The sequence below is a fragment of the Trachemys scripta genome, chromosome 4 (genome assembly GCF_013100865.1).
Source record: "Trachemys scripta elegans isolate TJP31775 chromosome 4, CAS_Tse_1.0, whole genome shotgun sequence".
Taxonomy (NCBI): Eukaryota; Metazoa; Chordata; order Testudines; family Emydidae; genus Trachemys; species Trachemys scripta.
In genome coordinates, this window is record NC_048301.1 from 114,201,051 (window position 1) to 114,217,317 (window position 16,267).

A 16,267-nucleotide genomic window follows, 5' to 3' on the forward strand; every position below is an offset into this window, starting at 1 on the left:
ATTGAATTGGCCCTGTCAACACTGGTTCTCCACTTGTGAAGTAACTCCCTGCTCTCCATGTGTCAGTATATAATGCCTGCATCTGTAACTTTCACTCTATGCATCCGAAGAAGTGAGGTTTTTACTCACGAAAGCTTATGCCCAAATAAATCTGTTAGTCTTTAAGGTGCCACCAGACTCCTTGTTGTTTTTGTAGATACAGACTAACAAGGCTACTCCCTTATAATTGCTGGAATGTCGCAGGTACCTGATGTAACTCAGAGAGCCTCATCTATTATTAGAACAGCTACTGCAGTGGCTATTGTGACGATAGTGACTAAATGCTTTTCTATTACCCAGGGGGGCTGTATGTCAAAGGTCTTTCTACAAACTGGTGCCTTCTCTCCGCTGAGAATAGTTTCACCTCCTGCTGTGAGTACCTCACCTCACACCTCAGCCAGGCAGGAGCTGAAAACGGTGAATGTTACAGTTCACACACTGAGTTGGACTACTGAAAAGGTGCACAAGCGGCGGGGAGACCACATGAAGCCTCTTTTATAGGTTGGGTGTAATAATAGCTGCCTTTTATTCAGAATCAATGTAAAAAGAGCAATTGAACTACTTTATGGAATAGACAGTTGAATCCAATACAGGCCTCTGCTTAAAACACAGGCCACGTACAAGGCTGGAGCAGGAGTTCACCATGTGGCACAAGGGGGTTCCATAACGATCTGGTAAGCCCAGGGCAGTGGGTCGATTGTGTCTGTGTGCGAGAGGAAAGCAGTCAGAAACACCACAGAGTGAGAGACAGAAGGGCAGAACAAGGCAGCCGAACAAGCACTGGGGATGTTTCAGTAAGAAAAAGCCCAGAGAGAGCTTGTGGCAGCTCCGTGCTGATGAAAGAGGTGTGAGCTTTGAGCAAAGAGACTACCTCCTGTTTGATTCTTCCTGTGTTTGAGGAAAGGGGACTGTGTGCAGTCTTCATAAACAAGACTGAATCAAAGATACCTGGATCCATCACCAATTTCTCCTTCTAACAAACAATACACAGGGCCCCAAATTTTGGCTAACTGCTCAAGTCAAAAAGGGGTGACACCTCCCTCTCCTTGTGTTCTGTGCTGGGCCCCCCATGAACACAGTCTTCTTCTTCTTTCCCTACCTTAGGGGCAGAAGAATCACTAAAGGATGCAGGGAAGAGCAGAAAGGAGCCATGATAAAATACACCTGTAAGTAATGGCCAGCAGAGCTGACTGGGTAAAACAAAAGAACATGGTGCACCTCCTGAAGGGGGGTTAGCTGCAGGCAAATCCCCCTCCCTTGGCACATGAAGGAGTTACAGGAAAAATTCTTCCTTCCTGAGCCGGAATCCCTCCCACAGTTCCCGAGACGCACACTGCTCCCATCATGGAAATGTGTCTATAAGGAACGACGGGGAGATTTAGGGTCATCAGGCTCCTAGGGCCTCTTGTGCTTTCATTAGTTGTAAATCAAAATAAGTGTAAAATTATTTTAAAAATCATTAAAACTATGATAAAATGGGGCTTTTATCAAAGTGATTAAGATTCTGCATTAGTTTTAAATGCCAGGGACACATTAGGAATCATTTATATATGATGACTTATTTTTCAGATTCAGGGGGATTGGAACTACTGCTCCAATATGTGCCCATCTTTATTTATAAATTCCATTTACCGAACACGACAGGCTAGCACACTGTTGGGAGCCACTGACGCACCAGGGGCTGGAGGGACACTCAGCGTCCAGCCTGTCCTGGTGTGTCTACACTGCAGCGAGTCCCAGAGCCTGGGTTAACTGACTTGGGCTTGTGCTACAGAACTAAAAATAGCAGTGTAGATGTTTCTGCTTGGGCTGGAACCCAGCACGGGAAATGGATCTTAGAGCCCAGGCTCCAGCCTGAGCAGGAACGTCTACACTGCTTGTAAAGGTGCTGGCCGCGACTCGACTCTCTCCGGGGTGGAGGGGAGCCACACCGGCTCACTGCACACTGCTGAGGTTTGGGGAATTAGTCTGGCCACGGGAGTCTTTCCTGGAGGCTCTTGCAGTAACTGGAATAAGCACCATAAGCCCAGGCCCTGGGTCAGGGCGGGGCAACAATGAGTCGGGTGCTCAGGTCCTCAGGCAGGGGCTGAGCCACAGCGGTACAACAGAAATAGGCTGAGGCCCTGGGTCAGGGCGGGGCAACAGTGAGTCAGGTGCTCAGGCCCTCCAGCAGGAACTGAGCACTGGCAGTATAAACAGTAGCAATAAGCCCAGGCCCTGGGCAGCAATGAGTCAGGGGCTCAGGCAGGGCTGAGCAGTAACAGTACAAATAGTAGCAAGCCCAGGCCCTATGTCAGGGCCGGGCAATACGGAGTCAGGCTTTCAGGCAGGGCTGAGCAACAACAGTAGGCCCAAGCCTTCAAGGCCTGGGAGAGGGGGAACTGCCACCCACGAGTTGGGTGGCAGGGGGGACGCAGGCCCTTCCACTCCACTGCGTCTCAGCCCAGGGCCTTAGCAGCGGCAGAAGACCCGCTGCTGAGTCAGTGGGGATCCTGGCTGCAACACACTGACCTGGGCTCTGGCAGTGTTGCAGCCAGACTAGGGTTGGCTGCCCCTGGGCTACTTCCAGACTCCCCCTCTGGTGGTACCTGGGTCAGGGTGTTGTCCTCCGGGGAGTCCAGGACCATGGGTTCCTCAGGGTAGTGGGTGAGCGGCAGGCTCAGCAACTTCTCCGGGTAGTGGGAGCAGGCAGGTCTGGCACCTCCTCTGGATAGCGAGCGCAGGGCAAGTCAGGCCAGTTCTGGTGGGCACCTTGGGCAGTGGGGTTTTCCCAGTCGTGGACTAGGCTGGAGACGTCTGGCCTGCCCGGCGGCTGGCTCCCTAGTGAGCTCTGAGGGCGAGCCTTTATACTTCCAGGTTGCCGCCTGACCCTCTGAGGGACAGGCTCCAAGCTCCCTATCTCCACTCCGGTCTCTGGATGGGCTCGTCCCGCTCCGGGGCGGAGTGGAGCCACACCGCCTCACTACACAGATATTTTTAGTCCTGTAGTGTGAGCCTGGATCAGTTGATCCAGGAACTGAGACTTCACTGCTGTGGGTCTTTTTTGCAATGTAGACACCCCCTTCATGTACCTGCAGGGAGCCAACACCTTACACCATCCTCACACTCCATTGAGTCCTTTACGGAAAAAAAACGGTAAATTCTCACCTCAGTTTCTGCAGTTTGCAGTTTGCATGCTTCAGTCCCTCACACAGCAGCTTCACTCCTGATTCTCCCAGGCTGTTTCCTGCCAGGCACAACTCAACCAAGGTCTGTTTGGTACCAAGAATAGAGGAGAAATCCTCACAGCAAGCAGCTGTCAAATGGCAATCACAAAACCTGCAGGAGACAGATAAGCAGAGAGAAAATGAGAACGTCTGTCTGTCCAGTTCCCTCTGTTGTTTCTAGAAAGATTCGTTTATTTGGGGGTGGGGAGGTGGGAGGGAGGAATCACACAGCTGTAGTAATGGATGGTGGGGACCACATGGTCATGTGTGGATTTCAATCCACGTGCATCTGTAGCTCTCATTGATCCCGTATTCCACATATGAGTGTTTTCCATCTCTGAGCAGACACACTTGGGCATCTGCTAATAAGAAGTTTTGTGGATGGGAGGAGCCTATTCTTCTCTCTTGCTGTATCTTTTCAATTGAGGACTCAGCAAATAAACCACCATCTATGGTAGACTGAGGCTACATCTACACTACAGGGGGGAGTCGATTTAAGATACGCAAATTCAGCTACGTGGATAGCGTAGCTGAATTCGACATATCGCAGCCGACTTACCCCGCTGTGAGGACGGCGGCAAAAATCGACCTCTGTGGCTTCCCGTCGATGGTGCTTACTCCCACCTCCGCTGGTGGAGTAAGAGCGTCGATTCGGGGATCGATTGTCGCGTCCCGACGGGATGCGATAAATTGATCCCCGAGAGGTCGATTTCTACCCGCCGATTCAGGCGGGTAGTGTAGACCCAGCCTTAGTATTGAACATTCAGGATTCAGGGATGGCTCCACTTTGCCACGTCTCAAGTCCCCCCCATCTCTCTCAACCGTACATTAGAAAAGGCTGGAATTTCTCTAGAGATCCCAGTCTCAAAGGGCACCAGAGAGAGGGAAGTCTCTCTTTGCCACATCCCTGAACAAGAACCTACCAGCCATCTGCTGATAGCCTGGAGAATAGATAACGTTAGCAAGGGGGGCTCTCTCTACCTCTGGGAGAAGAATGCTCCTGTGGACCTTAATATCTGCTCCTGGTGACACAGGCACTGGCACATCTCAGAAGAGACAAGGGTTCTGTAATCTTCATAGCCTCATACTGGCTAGGCCATGTGCGGCTCTCAGCTCTGGTGCAGCTGGCCAAAGCCGACTCCATTGGGCTGAATCTGGTCTTGGATGCTAACGTAGAACGAAGGCACCTTGCTGCATCTCAGGAGCCTTCTCCCTGACAGCTTGGCTCCTGACAGGGCACGGGGCCATATTCAAGTGCAGGGGGCTCATGTCTTCCTAGAATCATAGCAGCCATCTACCAGTGGAAAGGGATCTGGCAGGGTGCAAACAGATCCACATGGTGCCCTCTATTATCTCCACAGAAAATCAGTTTGACTTACTCCTTCATCCGCGTCTACCCTAAAGACTAACGCCACACAGAGGCATTTAGCAGCTATTCCAGCCTCTCAGGAAGTAGACAAAGTGTCCCATCCCTGCAGCCCTTATTATCCGCTTCATATGGGGCTTGACACCTTTGAAATCCTGTGTCAGAGGGGTGTGTGTGTGTGTGTGAGTGACCATACAAAATTACAAAGCCCATTTTGTATTAGCTGTTGAACACAGGTCTGAACTTGCCCAAGACAAACCCATTGAACTGCATTTCCTGTGCAGGAAAGGTGCATGACAGCCGGTTGAAGGACTGTCACTGAGAAGCCATCAGGACTACGCTCTGAAGTCATTGACTGTGATTATCTCAACTTCTGGCCCATCCCTATGGAAAAGAGGGGCCACAGGCAGGGCAAGCATGACTAGGAGAGGGTGCAGGGGCAACCCAGTGGGTCACCTGGCAAGGGGACAGAGACCCCAGAGCTGCCCTGTGCAGGGGGTGGGTATGACCATCATGACATGTAAGCAGGATGTACAGGAGAGAGAGAGGGCAAGAGGGACTCTGCCCAGCCTGAAACCCTGATATGCCTTGGACGCGTGGGAAGGGCCCGATAAGACTTAGGGAGGAGGGATCTCAGGACTTCTGTTGCTTTTCAAAGATCTGTAACTCCTGAGTGCTTTGAAGACAAAGTCTCTGATTAATAAGCCCCTGTGACAAGCCTGTGTTCCTTGCTTTCCTGCCACATTATCCCTGAAGGTGACAAACTAGAAGCCCAGAGAGCCCGCAACCGAGGTGGAGCGCTGGAGCAGGGTGAGAGTCTGACTGGAGGTCAACTTGGGAGATCTCAGACACTGATTTCAGGGTCTAGGGCAAGTGGAAGGCAGCGCCTCACATTCCAAGGAAGAACACCAGACAAGAAGGCTGAGGAATGACTCCAAAGATCCAGACCTGGAAACAGGGACTAGACCAACTTGCATGAGATGGAGCTGGTGTAGTAGGAAGAAAAAGAAAGAAGCAGGGAGAGAGTTGAGGGGTGGAGCAGAGACAGAGAAAGAAAGAAATCAAACCTCTCCCAAAAAAACATACTTGTGAGTCAGGGAGAAATGAAATCCAGTGAAGATACATTAATGTTAAATAAATAGATATGTTCAGGGCTTAGATACCCTAGTGACACGTAGGGCTGTATGAATAATTGGTTATTTGGTTCAGTGCCTGAACCCAATAATATGAAAGTATTTTCTTTGGGTTCACCTGAAACAGAAAAGCCAATTTTTCCCGACAAAATGAAAAAAACTGTAAAACAAATGGTTTGGGATCAAATTAAATGTTTTGTGCTACCCTAAACAAAATGCTTAGTTTTCAGGGTTTTTGTTTAACTCTATTTTTTTAATTAAACTGAGCTAAATTTTCCTAATAAAACATCGTTTTGTCACAAACTTTGAAATTTTGTTTCAAAAATGTCAAAACTAAATATTTTGACTTTTTTGGAAACTTTTCCCCCATTTTTATTCAGTCGAAACTATTCATCAGATTTTACCTGAATTCATGAACAGTCAACTTGCCAGTGCCAAATCAGCTATTTACCAAGTAAATTTCACCCAGCTCTAGTGACAGGCACCTCAGAAATATCTAAGATTAAAATGCCTAAACTTGTCTCTTCCACTTCCTGAATCTTTCCTGATCTCAAAGAATTCCCCCTGGCCTTCTGACCTCTGTCTCTCAGGCTCATCTGTGGGTAAGGTAATTGGGTTCACTGTCATTGCAGCAGTAGGCTGACTAAGCTAACCCCACATGTATTAACTGCAAATTTAAACACAATCCTCAGAAGTTATACAATGTGTGGTCACTATAGCAACCATGGTGAAGAGCTGTCCTGCTGTAGAATTTATAGATTCTTATTCATAGATTCATAGATTCTAGGACTGGAAGGGACCTCGAGAGGTCATCGAGTCCAGTCCCCTGCCCGCATGGCAGGACCAAATACTGTCTAGACCATCCCTGATAGACATTTATCTAACCTACTCTTAAATATTTCCAGAGATGGAGATTCCACAACCTCCCTAGGCAATTTATTCCAGTGTTTAACCACCCTGACAGTTAGGAACTTTTTCCTAATGTCCAACCTAGACCTCCCTTGCTGCAGTTTAAACCCATTGCTTCTGGTTCTATCCTTAGAGGCTAAGGTGAACAAGTTTTCTCCCTCCTCCTTATGACACCCTTTTAAATACCTGAAAACTGCTATCATGTCCCCTCTCAGTCTTCTCTTTTCCAAACTAAACAAACCCAATTCTTTCAGCCTTCCTTCATAGGTCATGTTCTCAAGACCTTTCATCATTCTTGTTGCTCTTCTCTGGACCCTGTCCAATTTCTCCACATCTTTTTTAAAATGCGGTGCCCAGAACTGGACACAATACTCCAGCTGAGGCCTAACCAGAGCAGAGTAGAGCGGAAGAATGACTTCTCGTGTCTTGCTCACAACACACCTGTTAATACATCCCAGAATCATGTTTGCTTTTTTTGCAACAGCATCACACTGTTGACTCATATTTAGCTTGTGGTCCACTATAACCCCTAAATCCCTTTCTGCCGTACTCCTTCCTAGACAGTCTCTTCCCATTCTGTATGTGTGAAACTGATTTTTCCTTCCTAAGTGGAGCACTTTGCATTTGTCTTTGTTAAACTTCATCCTGTTTACCTCAGCCCATTTCTCCAATTTGTCCAGATCATTTTGAATTATGACCCTGTCCTCCAAAGCAGTTGCAAACCCTCCCAGTTTGGTATCATCCGCAAACTTAATAAGCGTACTTTCTATGCCAATATCTAAGGCGTTGATGAAGATATTGAACAGAGCTGGTCCCAAAACAGACCCCTGCAGTACCCCACTCGTTACGCCTTTCCAGCAGGATTGGGAACCATTAATAACAACTCTCTGAGTACGGTTATCCAGCCAGTTATTTCTGGGATAGCAGCAGTAATAAGAGGATTTTAAAAAGAAAGAATAGTTACTTACTCTAGTTTCTTTAATTTACAGTTTGGATCCTTCAATGCTTGAGAGAGCAGGTAAATAGGCGAATGCTTTGGCTTATCCTGATGGTTTTTCCTTAAAAAAAGGAGAGAAGAGAAATTTTCTCTGTTGTTCTCCGAAGGCAGATTTTAATTCTATTTCCTGAACATTGAAATTGCCTCTTGGACAGTGTGATACAGTGCATATAGGTTATTCTGCGGTTACAGTTAGTTGCAAGTCCCCCAATTCAAAACTACATCTAGTACTTTGATATGTATTTTAAGTATATAGAGTCAAATAGAATACGTGCGACTAAGATTAATCCATTCATTTTATGAACTTGTGGTACTCTGATTCTCTGAATATTAAAACCCAGTTCTAACTACTCACACAAATGGGAATGTCTCCAGAGGTTTTATGCTTGTGTGTCAGGCAGTAACTGCAGTATCATTTCTGGAGATACAGTAGAAATTATTGTGTTTATTTAACTAGTAATGTTGTCTTTAATTTGCCCACAAAGCTAAAAACCAAATATAAGTATTTGCTTAAAATTGTAAGTATAACAACTGTTACTCAATAGTGTATAACTGGGGTTACACTTAGTGAAATTACATCCCTAGGAGGAACCAGAAATGGAGCTTATTGGTTCCTGACAGCAGAATGTGTAAAATGGTAAGTTAATTTTAAAGCAGCATCTGTATAAGAAATAGTGCTGGATAAATGATTAAACAACTAAAATTCAAGAAAAATATTCTGATGAATTTTAAAGTGAATTTATTTCCACTGTGTTCACACATCTATGTTAGCAAGAAGAAGAAAATCAAGGAAAGTGTGGGCCCCTTACTGAATGAGGGAGGCAACCTAGTGACTGAGGATGTGGAAAAAGCTAATGTACTCAATGATTTTTTTGCCTCTGTCTTCACGTACAAGATCAGCTCCCAGATTGCTGCACTGGGCAGTACAGCATGGGGAGAAGGTGACCAGCCCTCTGTGGAGAAAGAAGTGGTTCGGGACTATTTAGAAAAACTGGACGTGCACAAGTCCATGGGGCCGGATGCGCTGCATCCGAGGGTGCTAAAGGAGTTGGCGGGTGAGATTGCAGAGCCATTAGCCATTATTTTTGAAAACTCATGGCGATCGGGGGAGGTCCCAGATGACTGGAAAAAGGCTAATGTAGTGCCCATCTTTAAAAAAGGGAAGAAGGAGGATCCGGGGAACTACAGGCCAGTCAGCCTCACCTCAGTCCCTGGAAAAATCATGGAGCAGGTCCTCAAGGAATCAATTATGAAACATTTAGAGGAGAGGAAAGTGATCAGGAACAGTCAGCATGGATTCACGAAGAGGAAGTCGTGCCTGACTAACCTAATTGCCTTCTATGATGAGATAACTGGCTCTGTGGATGAGGGGAAAGCAGCGGATGTGTTATTCCTTGACTTTAGCAAAGCTTTTGATACGGTCTCCCACAGTATTCTTGCCGCCAAGTTAAAGAAGTATGGGCTGGATGAATGGACCGTAAGGTGGATAGAAAGCTGGCTAGATCGTCGGGCTCAACGGGTAGTGATCAATGGCTCCATGTCTAGTTGGCAGCCGGTTTCAAGCGGAGTGCCCCAAGGGTCGGTCCTGGGGCCGGTTTTGTTTAATATCTTTATTAATGATCTGGAGGATGGTGTGGACTGCACTCTCAGCAAGTTTGCAGATGACACTAAACTAGGAGGCGTGGTAGATACACTAGAGGGTAGGGATCGGATACAGAGGGACCTAGACAAATTAGAGGATTGGGCCGAAAAAAACCTGATGAGGTTCAACAAGGACAAGTGCAGAGTCCTGCACTTAGGACGGAAGAATCCCATGCACTGCTACAGACTAGGGACCGAATGGCTAGGTAGCAGTTCTGCAGAAAAGGACCTAGGGGTCACAGTGGACGAGAAGCTGGATATGAGTCGTCAGTGTGCTCTTGTTGCCAAGAAGGCTAACGGCATTTTGGGCTGTATAAGTAGGGGCATTGCCAGCAGATCGAGGAACGTGATCGTTCCCCTTTATTCGACATTGGTGAGGCCTCATCTGGAATACTGTGTCCAGTTTTGGGCCCCACACTACAAGAAGGATATGGAAAAATTGGAAAGAGTCCAGCGGAGGGCAACAAAAATGATTAGGGGTCTGGAGCACATGACTTATGAGGAGAGGCTGAGGGAACTGGGATTGTTTAGTCTCCAGAAGAGAAGAATGAGGGGGGATTTGATAGCAGCCTTCAACTACCTGAAGGGGGGTTCCAAAGAGGATGGAGCTCGGCTGTTCTCAGTGGTGGCAGATGACAGAACAAGGAGCAATGGTCTCAAGTTGCAGTGGGGGAGGTCCAGGTTGGATATCAGGAAAAACTATTTCACTAGGAGGGTGGTGAAACACTGGAATGCGTTACCTAGGGAGGTGGTGGAGTCTCATTCCTTGGAGGTTTTTAAGGCCCGGCTTGACAAATCCCTGGCTGGGATGATTTAGCTGGGAATTGGTCCTGCTTTGAGCAGGGGGTTGGACTAGATGACCTCTTGAGGTCCCTTCCAACTCTGATATTCTATGATTCTATGATTCTATGATCTTTATTGTGTGTTTTCCAAATATTCTAGCGAAGGGAATTTGCAGACAGGAATGTTGTTGAAGGAACGCATTTAAGTCACTATTACAGAATATTCCTGTGAAAGCAAAATTTGTAATTATGATCCTGAGCATTCATACTAGAAATCTGGTTCTCATATTTATGTTCATCGATTCACAGAACCGAAATATCTATGACCTGTGTGTCCAATCAAAATGAATAATTTAGAAAAATTAATATTTAAAAAAAATGAAATTGTTTGGATAATTTGTGAAAAAGGCAACATTCATTGAGTGAATTATTCATTATTATCTGCCCAGCTCTAATAATCAGGTCTTTCTTAGACAGCAGTTGTAGAGGACTCGGGGAGACAGGGTGATAGTTGGAGAGACAAGTGGGGTCACGGGAAGTGTTTTTTATCATGGGGGCAAATAAATCACACATATCTTGCCGAGGAAATGGACCAGTGTTTGAGGGGCGGAAACATGAGGAATGGAAGGGTATTAGGGACAAGCTAGATTGGAAGATAGGATGGGATGGTCGATGGTGTCACTGAGGTAGATGACGGGTAAAAGGAGAGCAGGCCAAATCCCTGTCTTTTGTCACCCTGTCCAGTCTGGCTTCCTCACCACTGAAGCGTCCATCTTAGTTTTTATTAACCTCACCCTAGCCAGAGTTCAGGTCCTCCCCCTCCTCAACCTCTCCACTGCCTTTAACATCTTTGCCTACTCTCCTCCTCTTGCAACCTCTTCTTCCCTCAACTTTCAGGAGTTTGTTCTCTCCTATTTCTCCTCCTACCTCTCTCGTTAGCATTTCATGTGCTGCATCCTCCTATCCCCCTCCACCTTTCATTGGCAACCCACAAGGCTCCATCCTTGGCGCCTCCTTTTCTCTACCTACACCTTGACACTGGGCAATTTCATTCAAAATGTGGCTTTGACGGTCAAATTTATGCTGAAGATTCAGATTATTATAAGGTCATCCAACACGGTGGTGTCCCAGTGTCTTCCACAAGATATCTCCCCTCCAGCAGGAAAGAGCGTGGTTATCACTGGGGTTATTTTTAAAGAACATGTATAACGTGATGGTGCTGGTGAGAGCTAGTTCTTGTGGGAAAACTCAGAGATGTAGGGTTTGTATTTAGTTTTGAGGCAGTGTGTGTGTGTGGGCAGGGGTTCCATTCTTATTTCATTGAGCAGTGAGTTCCACCGTTGTGACCCCACAGCTGTGACAACTGAGTCTCCTGCAGAGACGAGCCTTTCCTTCCTTGTCAACAGATTGGTTTTTCTTGTGGAACAAAGCCACCAGGCCAGGTCACTGTCATGGAGGGATAGAAGCTCTCTCTCTCTCTCAGTTGGGGCCAGCACCATGCAGTGCTTTGAAAAGAGTCAGTACAACCATGTTTAACTTGACTCTGGTCAATAGGGAGCCAGTGCAGGCAGCACCGTTTTGGGGAGATGCGTTCCTAGTAACCTAGCCACCCCTTCTCCACTGAATCGAACACAAATTACTCATCTTTACCATTTAGCCCTTTATGGCTTAGTCTTGCCCTGTCTGTCAACTGTAGTACACTATCAAGATATCAATCTCTGCCTCTACTCTGCCGATCATGCCATCTTTCATTACCCATTAGTCCATAATATTTTCATGCTTTCTCCCTTGCTGTCCCCTATGCCAGGGAGGAACACATCATAACTCCATTAAGGAGTAAGGAATGGTGTCCCTAGCCTCTGTTTGTCAAAGGGTGGAGATGGATGGCAGGAGAGAGATCACTTGATCATTACCTGTTAGGTTCACTCCCTCTGGGGCACCTGGCATTGGCCACTGTTGGTAGACAGGATACTGAGCTGGATGGACCTTTGGTCTGAATCAGTATGGCCGTTCTTATGTTCTTATTACTCCTCTGCAAAAGCCTTCTTCAAATCCCTCCTTAAAACTCACCTCTGCTGTGAATCCTGCAAAACACTTGACAATGGCTGGGCAGCTGGTGCACATGACTCCTGCTTACTAACTTCTGCCCATTAGACTAAACGTGATCATTTCTAGTTAGTGCAACACATGGTGGTGAGTTTGTGAGGTGGGATCTGAAACTGACCAATCTCAATTAATTCGGGGGCCACCAACATCCTATTAGCGGGCAATGTGTTTAATCCCTAGCACTAGGCTGTTGGGTTTCAGGATTGTTAGGCTGCATTCTCTTCCTTGCTCTGGGAGGAATCTAAGCTCTGCTGGTTAGAGACAGCAGAGCCATTGCAACAACCCTTCTGCTTGGGTTGTCTTCAGTAGAACTGGTTAGAAAATGTTCAACAAACATTACTTAATACCTTTGGGGAGAGGAAGAGAGAGAGAGATCTCATCGCAGAATAGCAAATAACCCTATGGTTAGTGGTTTTCTCTCTGTTGGAGCTATTCCACTTTGTGCAAATCCTTAAATATTCATTGGGCCAGAGAGAGCGAGACTGATTCTGTAACTGGGTAGTTAGGACACTGTCCTGAAATGTGAGAGACCAGGATCAGATCTGTTCTCTGCCTGATTTGGCCATCCCTGATCTGCAGGGAGTGGTCCCGGGCTCTCAACCTCAAAACAGGAGCATCTGTCACTTGATTTAAAGGACCACTCCCATGAGTACAGAGGCTATTAGAGATCCATGTACCGCTCGCTGTACAATCTAGTCACTAGACAGGAATAAAGAGCCACTCTGTCTGAATGTGGATTACACAGAGATATTTTGACTCTTCTCACCTTATAGGCAGGGTGGCAAAATGAATGAGCCTTAGATCCATGCTATTAGAGGTCTGGGTTCTATCCTCGGCTCTGTTGATGTGAACTTGCCAATCTCTCTGTTATCTTAGCTGTAAAATGGGTGAGTGATAGTTATACCTCCCCTAAGGCAGGGTTTTGAGGCCTATGTTAATAAGGGATGAAAAAGGCAGAGAAATATCAAGAGCAGTCAAGAAAACAACTGGGATTAGAACTCACAGGCCTTTAGCTGGTACCTCAGTGCACCATCTGCTAAGCTACTGGGTAGGGTAACCAGATGTCCCAATTTTATAGGGACAGTCCCGATTTGTGGAGCTTTTTCTTACATAGGCACCTATTACCCCCCACCCCCTGTCCCGATTTTTCACACTTGCTATCTGGTCACTCTACTACTGGGTATTGTGGCATCTTCGCTCACCCAGAAAAAAACAAAAAAACTACACACTTCCATTGCACTAGTTATGTGGAAACATGTGACAGTTTTGCAAGATGTGCAAGACATGGTAGGTTGGGTTAGGATTGTTTTGGAGACCTGCCAAGCAGTTGTTAATACTGACACTGAGACACACCACCAATTATTGAATGCACCTTTTTGTTTGTTAAAATCCAATTATACTGATAGGAAGAAGCTTCTGAAATATTTTTCAGTTCCTATGTAAAACTGATTTTTTTAAATGGTAATTTTAGTTTTATCCACATGCAGCAAATTGTGGTGAAGCGTTCTAGTGAAAACAATTGTTCTTTGTTATTTTAAAGCACTGCAGCATAGTTTGGTAATGACGATACCGGTCTTCTGGTGACAGCTAGAGCTGGTTGAAACTCAGAATTTTGTGGGAAATTTCAAGTTTTGGTTTTGTTCAGAATTTTGTGGGAAATTTCAAGTTTTGGTTTTGTTCTGAATTTTTATTTTAATATCAACAAACTGTTCAAACACACTGCCTTCCACACACAATAGCACAGTAAAACTACATGCTGAATTTCAGTTGAGGTCTGATCAACACACAGTTTTAGTACTGCTATAACTATTTTGTTTAGGAGACAAATTTTTACCAAAATGTTCTGACCAGTACAATCCCTAAGGTGGATGCAGTTTTACCATGATAAAGGTGCCTTAGTTGTACACTGGGGATGTGGAAGCTTGTTTTGTTTCCTAGTGATTTCCTCATCAGGGAAGGTCTCAGTGAGCAGCTCTCAACCTTCCTTGTACAATTGTTGACACAAAGCAGGTTTCCCTCCCCCGCTGTTTTGTCTCACCCTGTTCATATCTATACACAAAACAGTACAGCAAACATTTCAGTCATTGAGAGGACAGAGCAGACCAAACAATCATGATTTTTTTTTTAAAAAAGGTCATTTTTTTTGGTAGTCTGATAACTGTATCATTAGCTTACAGTAACCGTAGAATTGTTCTCAGGTGGGTCATTCAGCCAATTAGTAGTTATCAAGACATAGGGAAAAGAATATTTAATCTGTTAATGAAACTACAGATTTTTCAGCTCAGATAATACTTACTGATATAGCCACTTTTGTCGTCTTGGGAGTTTTTCCTCATGGTCTTCTAAACTAAATGTACAGTCATATATACAAAGTGACTCCAGACTATGACAATGCTTTACACAGAATGAGAGAGCCCTTTGATCCATCTGGGTAAATTTATTTTGATTTAATTTCAGTTCAGTGAAGTGATCCAATGCATTAACTGCAAAATCTTCTTCATACATCTCATATACACAGTGAAACAATTCAAGCTGATAACTTTGATAAATCTCCTCATGAACACAGGGCAAGATTAAATCTGTTTGTTGGTTTGCTTGAACCCACTTCAATAAATCTGCCTTAATTTTAGGTGAAAGTTTACACCCAAATTTTTCCTGCAGGTCCTTCATTCTTTCTTCATTTAAGAGCCCAAACAGGAATCGCACTGTTAACATTAAATAATTTTTAGAGTTTCCATAGTTTTCTAACAAAGTTTTCACATCTTTCTTTGGAATCCCTGAATCTGTTGTTTCATCTTCCGCCAGGACATATAACAAAGCTGCAAAAAACTCCTGAAAGCTTAAGTGAATGAAGCTGTAGAGACATTCACAGTCAGTTTCTTTTTGAAAAATATTCTCATTCAAAAAAAGGGGGAGAGAGTTTTCTTGATCTAAGCCGAACTTCTTGATTTCTTCTTCCTCAAACAGTATCTTTTGCTTCCAGATTCCATCAGCAGCCAAGGAACAAAGTCTCCTCAGATTTCCATGCAAGTGTTGCTTCGTATTGTTGCTGAGAGGCTTGACTAAACTGGAAAGGTAGAGCATATACACTCCAGTGACTGTTTTTGAAGTTTGTGTGAGAGTTTCTCCTTTTTCAAGCTGTTGTTTCAGAACTGTGCAGATGATCCAACATATGAAGGGGACAAAGCACATGGTGAAAAGAATTTCATTTGCTTTCACAAATTGTAAAGCTTGTCTTGCTTGGTTTTCATTTCCAAAGAACTTGTGGAAATATTCCTCCCTCTCAGCTTCAGAAAACCCCAGGATCTCTGCATAACGTGAGCATTCCAAACATTGCCCGAGTTTCTCCAGGGCAGCTGGTCTTGTAGTGATCATCAGGTAGGATTCAGGAACAACTGTTCTCCTAAATAAACTGCTCAGGATGATTTCCATTGGCTTCTTTTCCCAGGGATCAGTGCACAGATTATCTTTAGGCTGATCAAAGGAAAATCTCAGTTCATCGAACCCATCTATTATGAACAAGAGTTTTTCTGGATTCACCAGAATGTGATTAACTGGTGCATTTGTATTAAGCCAACTTTTAAAAATCATGTCAGCCACACTTCCCTGCTCATTAAGAAGGTTCATTTCCCTGCAGTTTATGTAGAAAACATAATCAAACTTTTCCTTATAGAGTTCCCCAGCTGCCCAATCGTACATGATCTTTCTTGCAGTCATTGTTTTCCCAATCCCAGCAGCTCCCAGCAGCACAACGACTTGTGGTGTGTGTCCATCTTTATCAGGTTTATAGAGGGTGGCCAGTGTAACTTCAGAACTAGCTCGTTCAGTCATGACTTCTGCATGTCTCCATCCCATGGCCATTATTTCATGTTCTCTCTCCTTTGCCTGACGAGGTCTGTCTATAATAGTCAGGTTTGTGTATCTTCTGTTTAGAATCATATAGTCACCAAAACGACTGTTCATGTCTTTTATTAGCTTGTATTTCTTTTTAATATCTTCTTTATACTTCTTCCTGTAACCTGTATCAGCAACATGAGACATTAGAAATATTGAACTGAAAGTTCAGAAAACAGACAGACTAATATCAG

General features: G+C 45.1%; 1 protein-coding gene across 1 annotated transcript in view; it reads right to left on the reverse strand.

Moving 5' to 3' along the window:
* Positions 1–16,267, reverse strand: part of LOC117877411 (NACHT, LRR and PYD domains-containing protein 3-like) — a 45,998-nt gene that overhangs the window by 23,638 nt on the left and 6,093 nt on the right. Inside the window, exons 4-6 of the mRNA XM_034770525.1 lie at positions 14,476–16,198; positions 7,622–7,711; positions 3,187–3,357 (exon numbers count right to left, since the gene is read on the reverse strand). Of these exons, the coding sequence (XP_034626416.1) occupies positions 3,187–3,357; positions 7,622–7,711; positions 14,476–16,198 (1,984 nt within the window). The remainder of the gene's footprint in view (positions 1–3,186; positions 3,358–7,621; positions 7,712–14,475; positions 16,199–16,267) is intronic.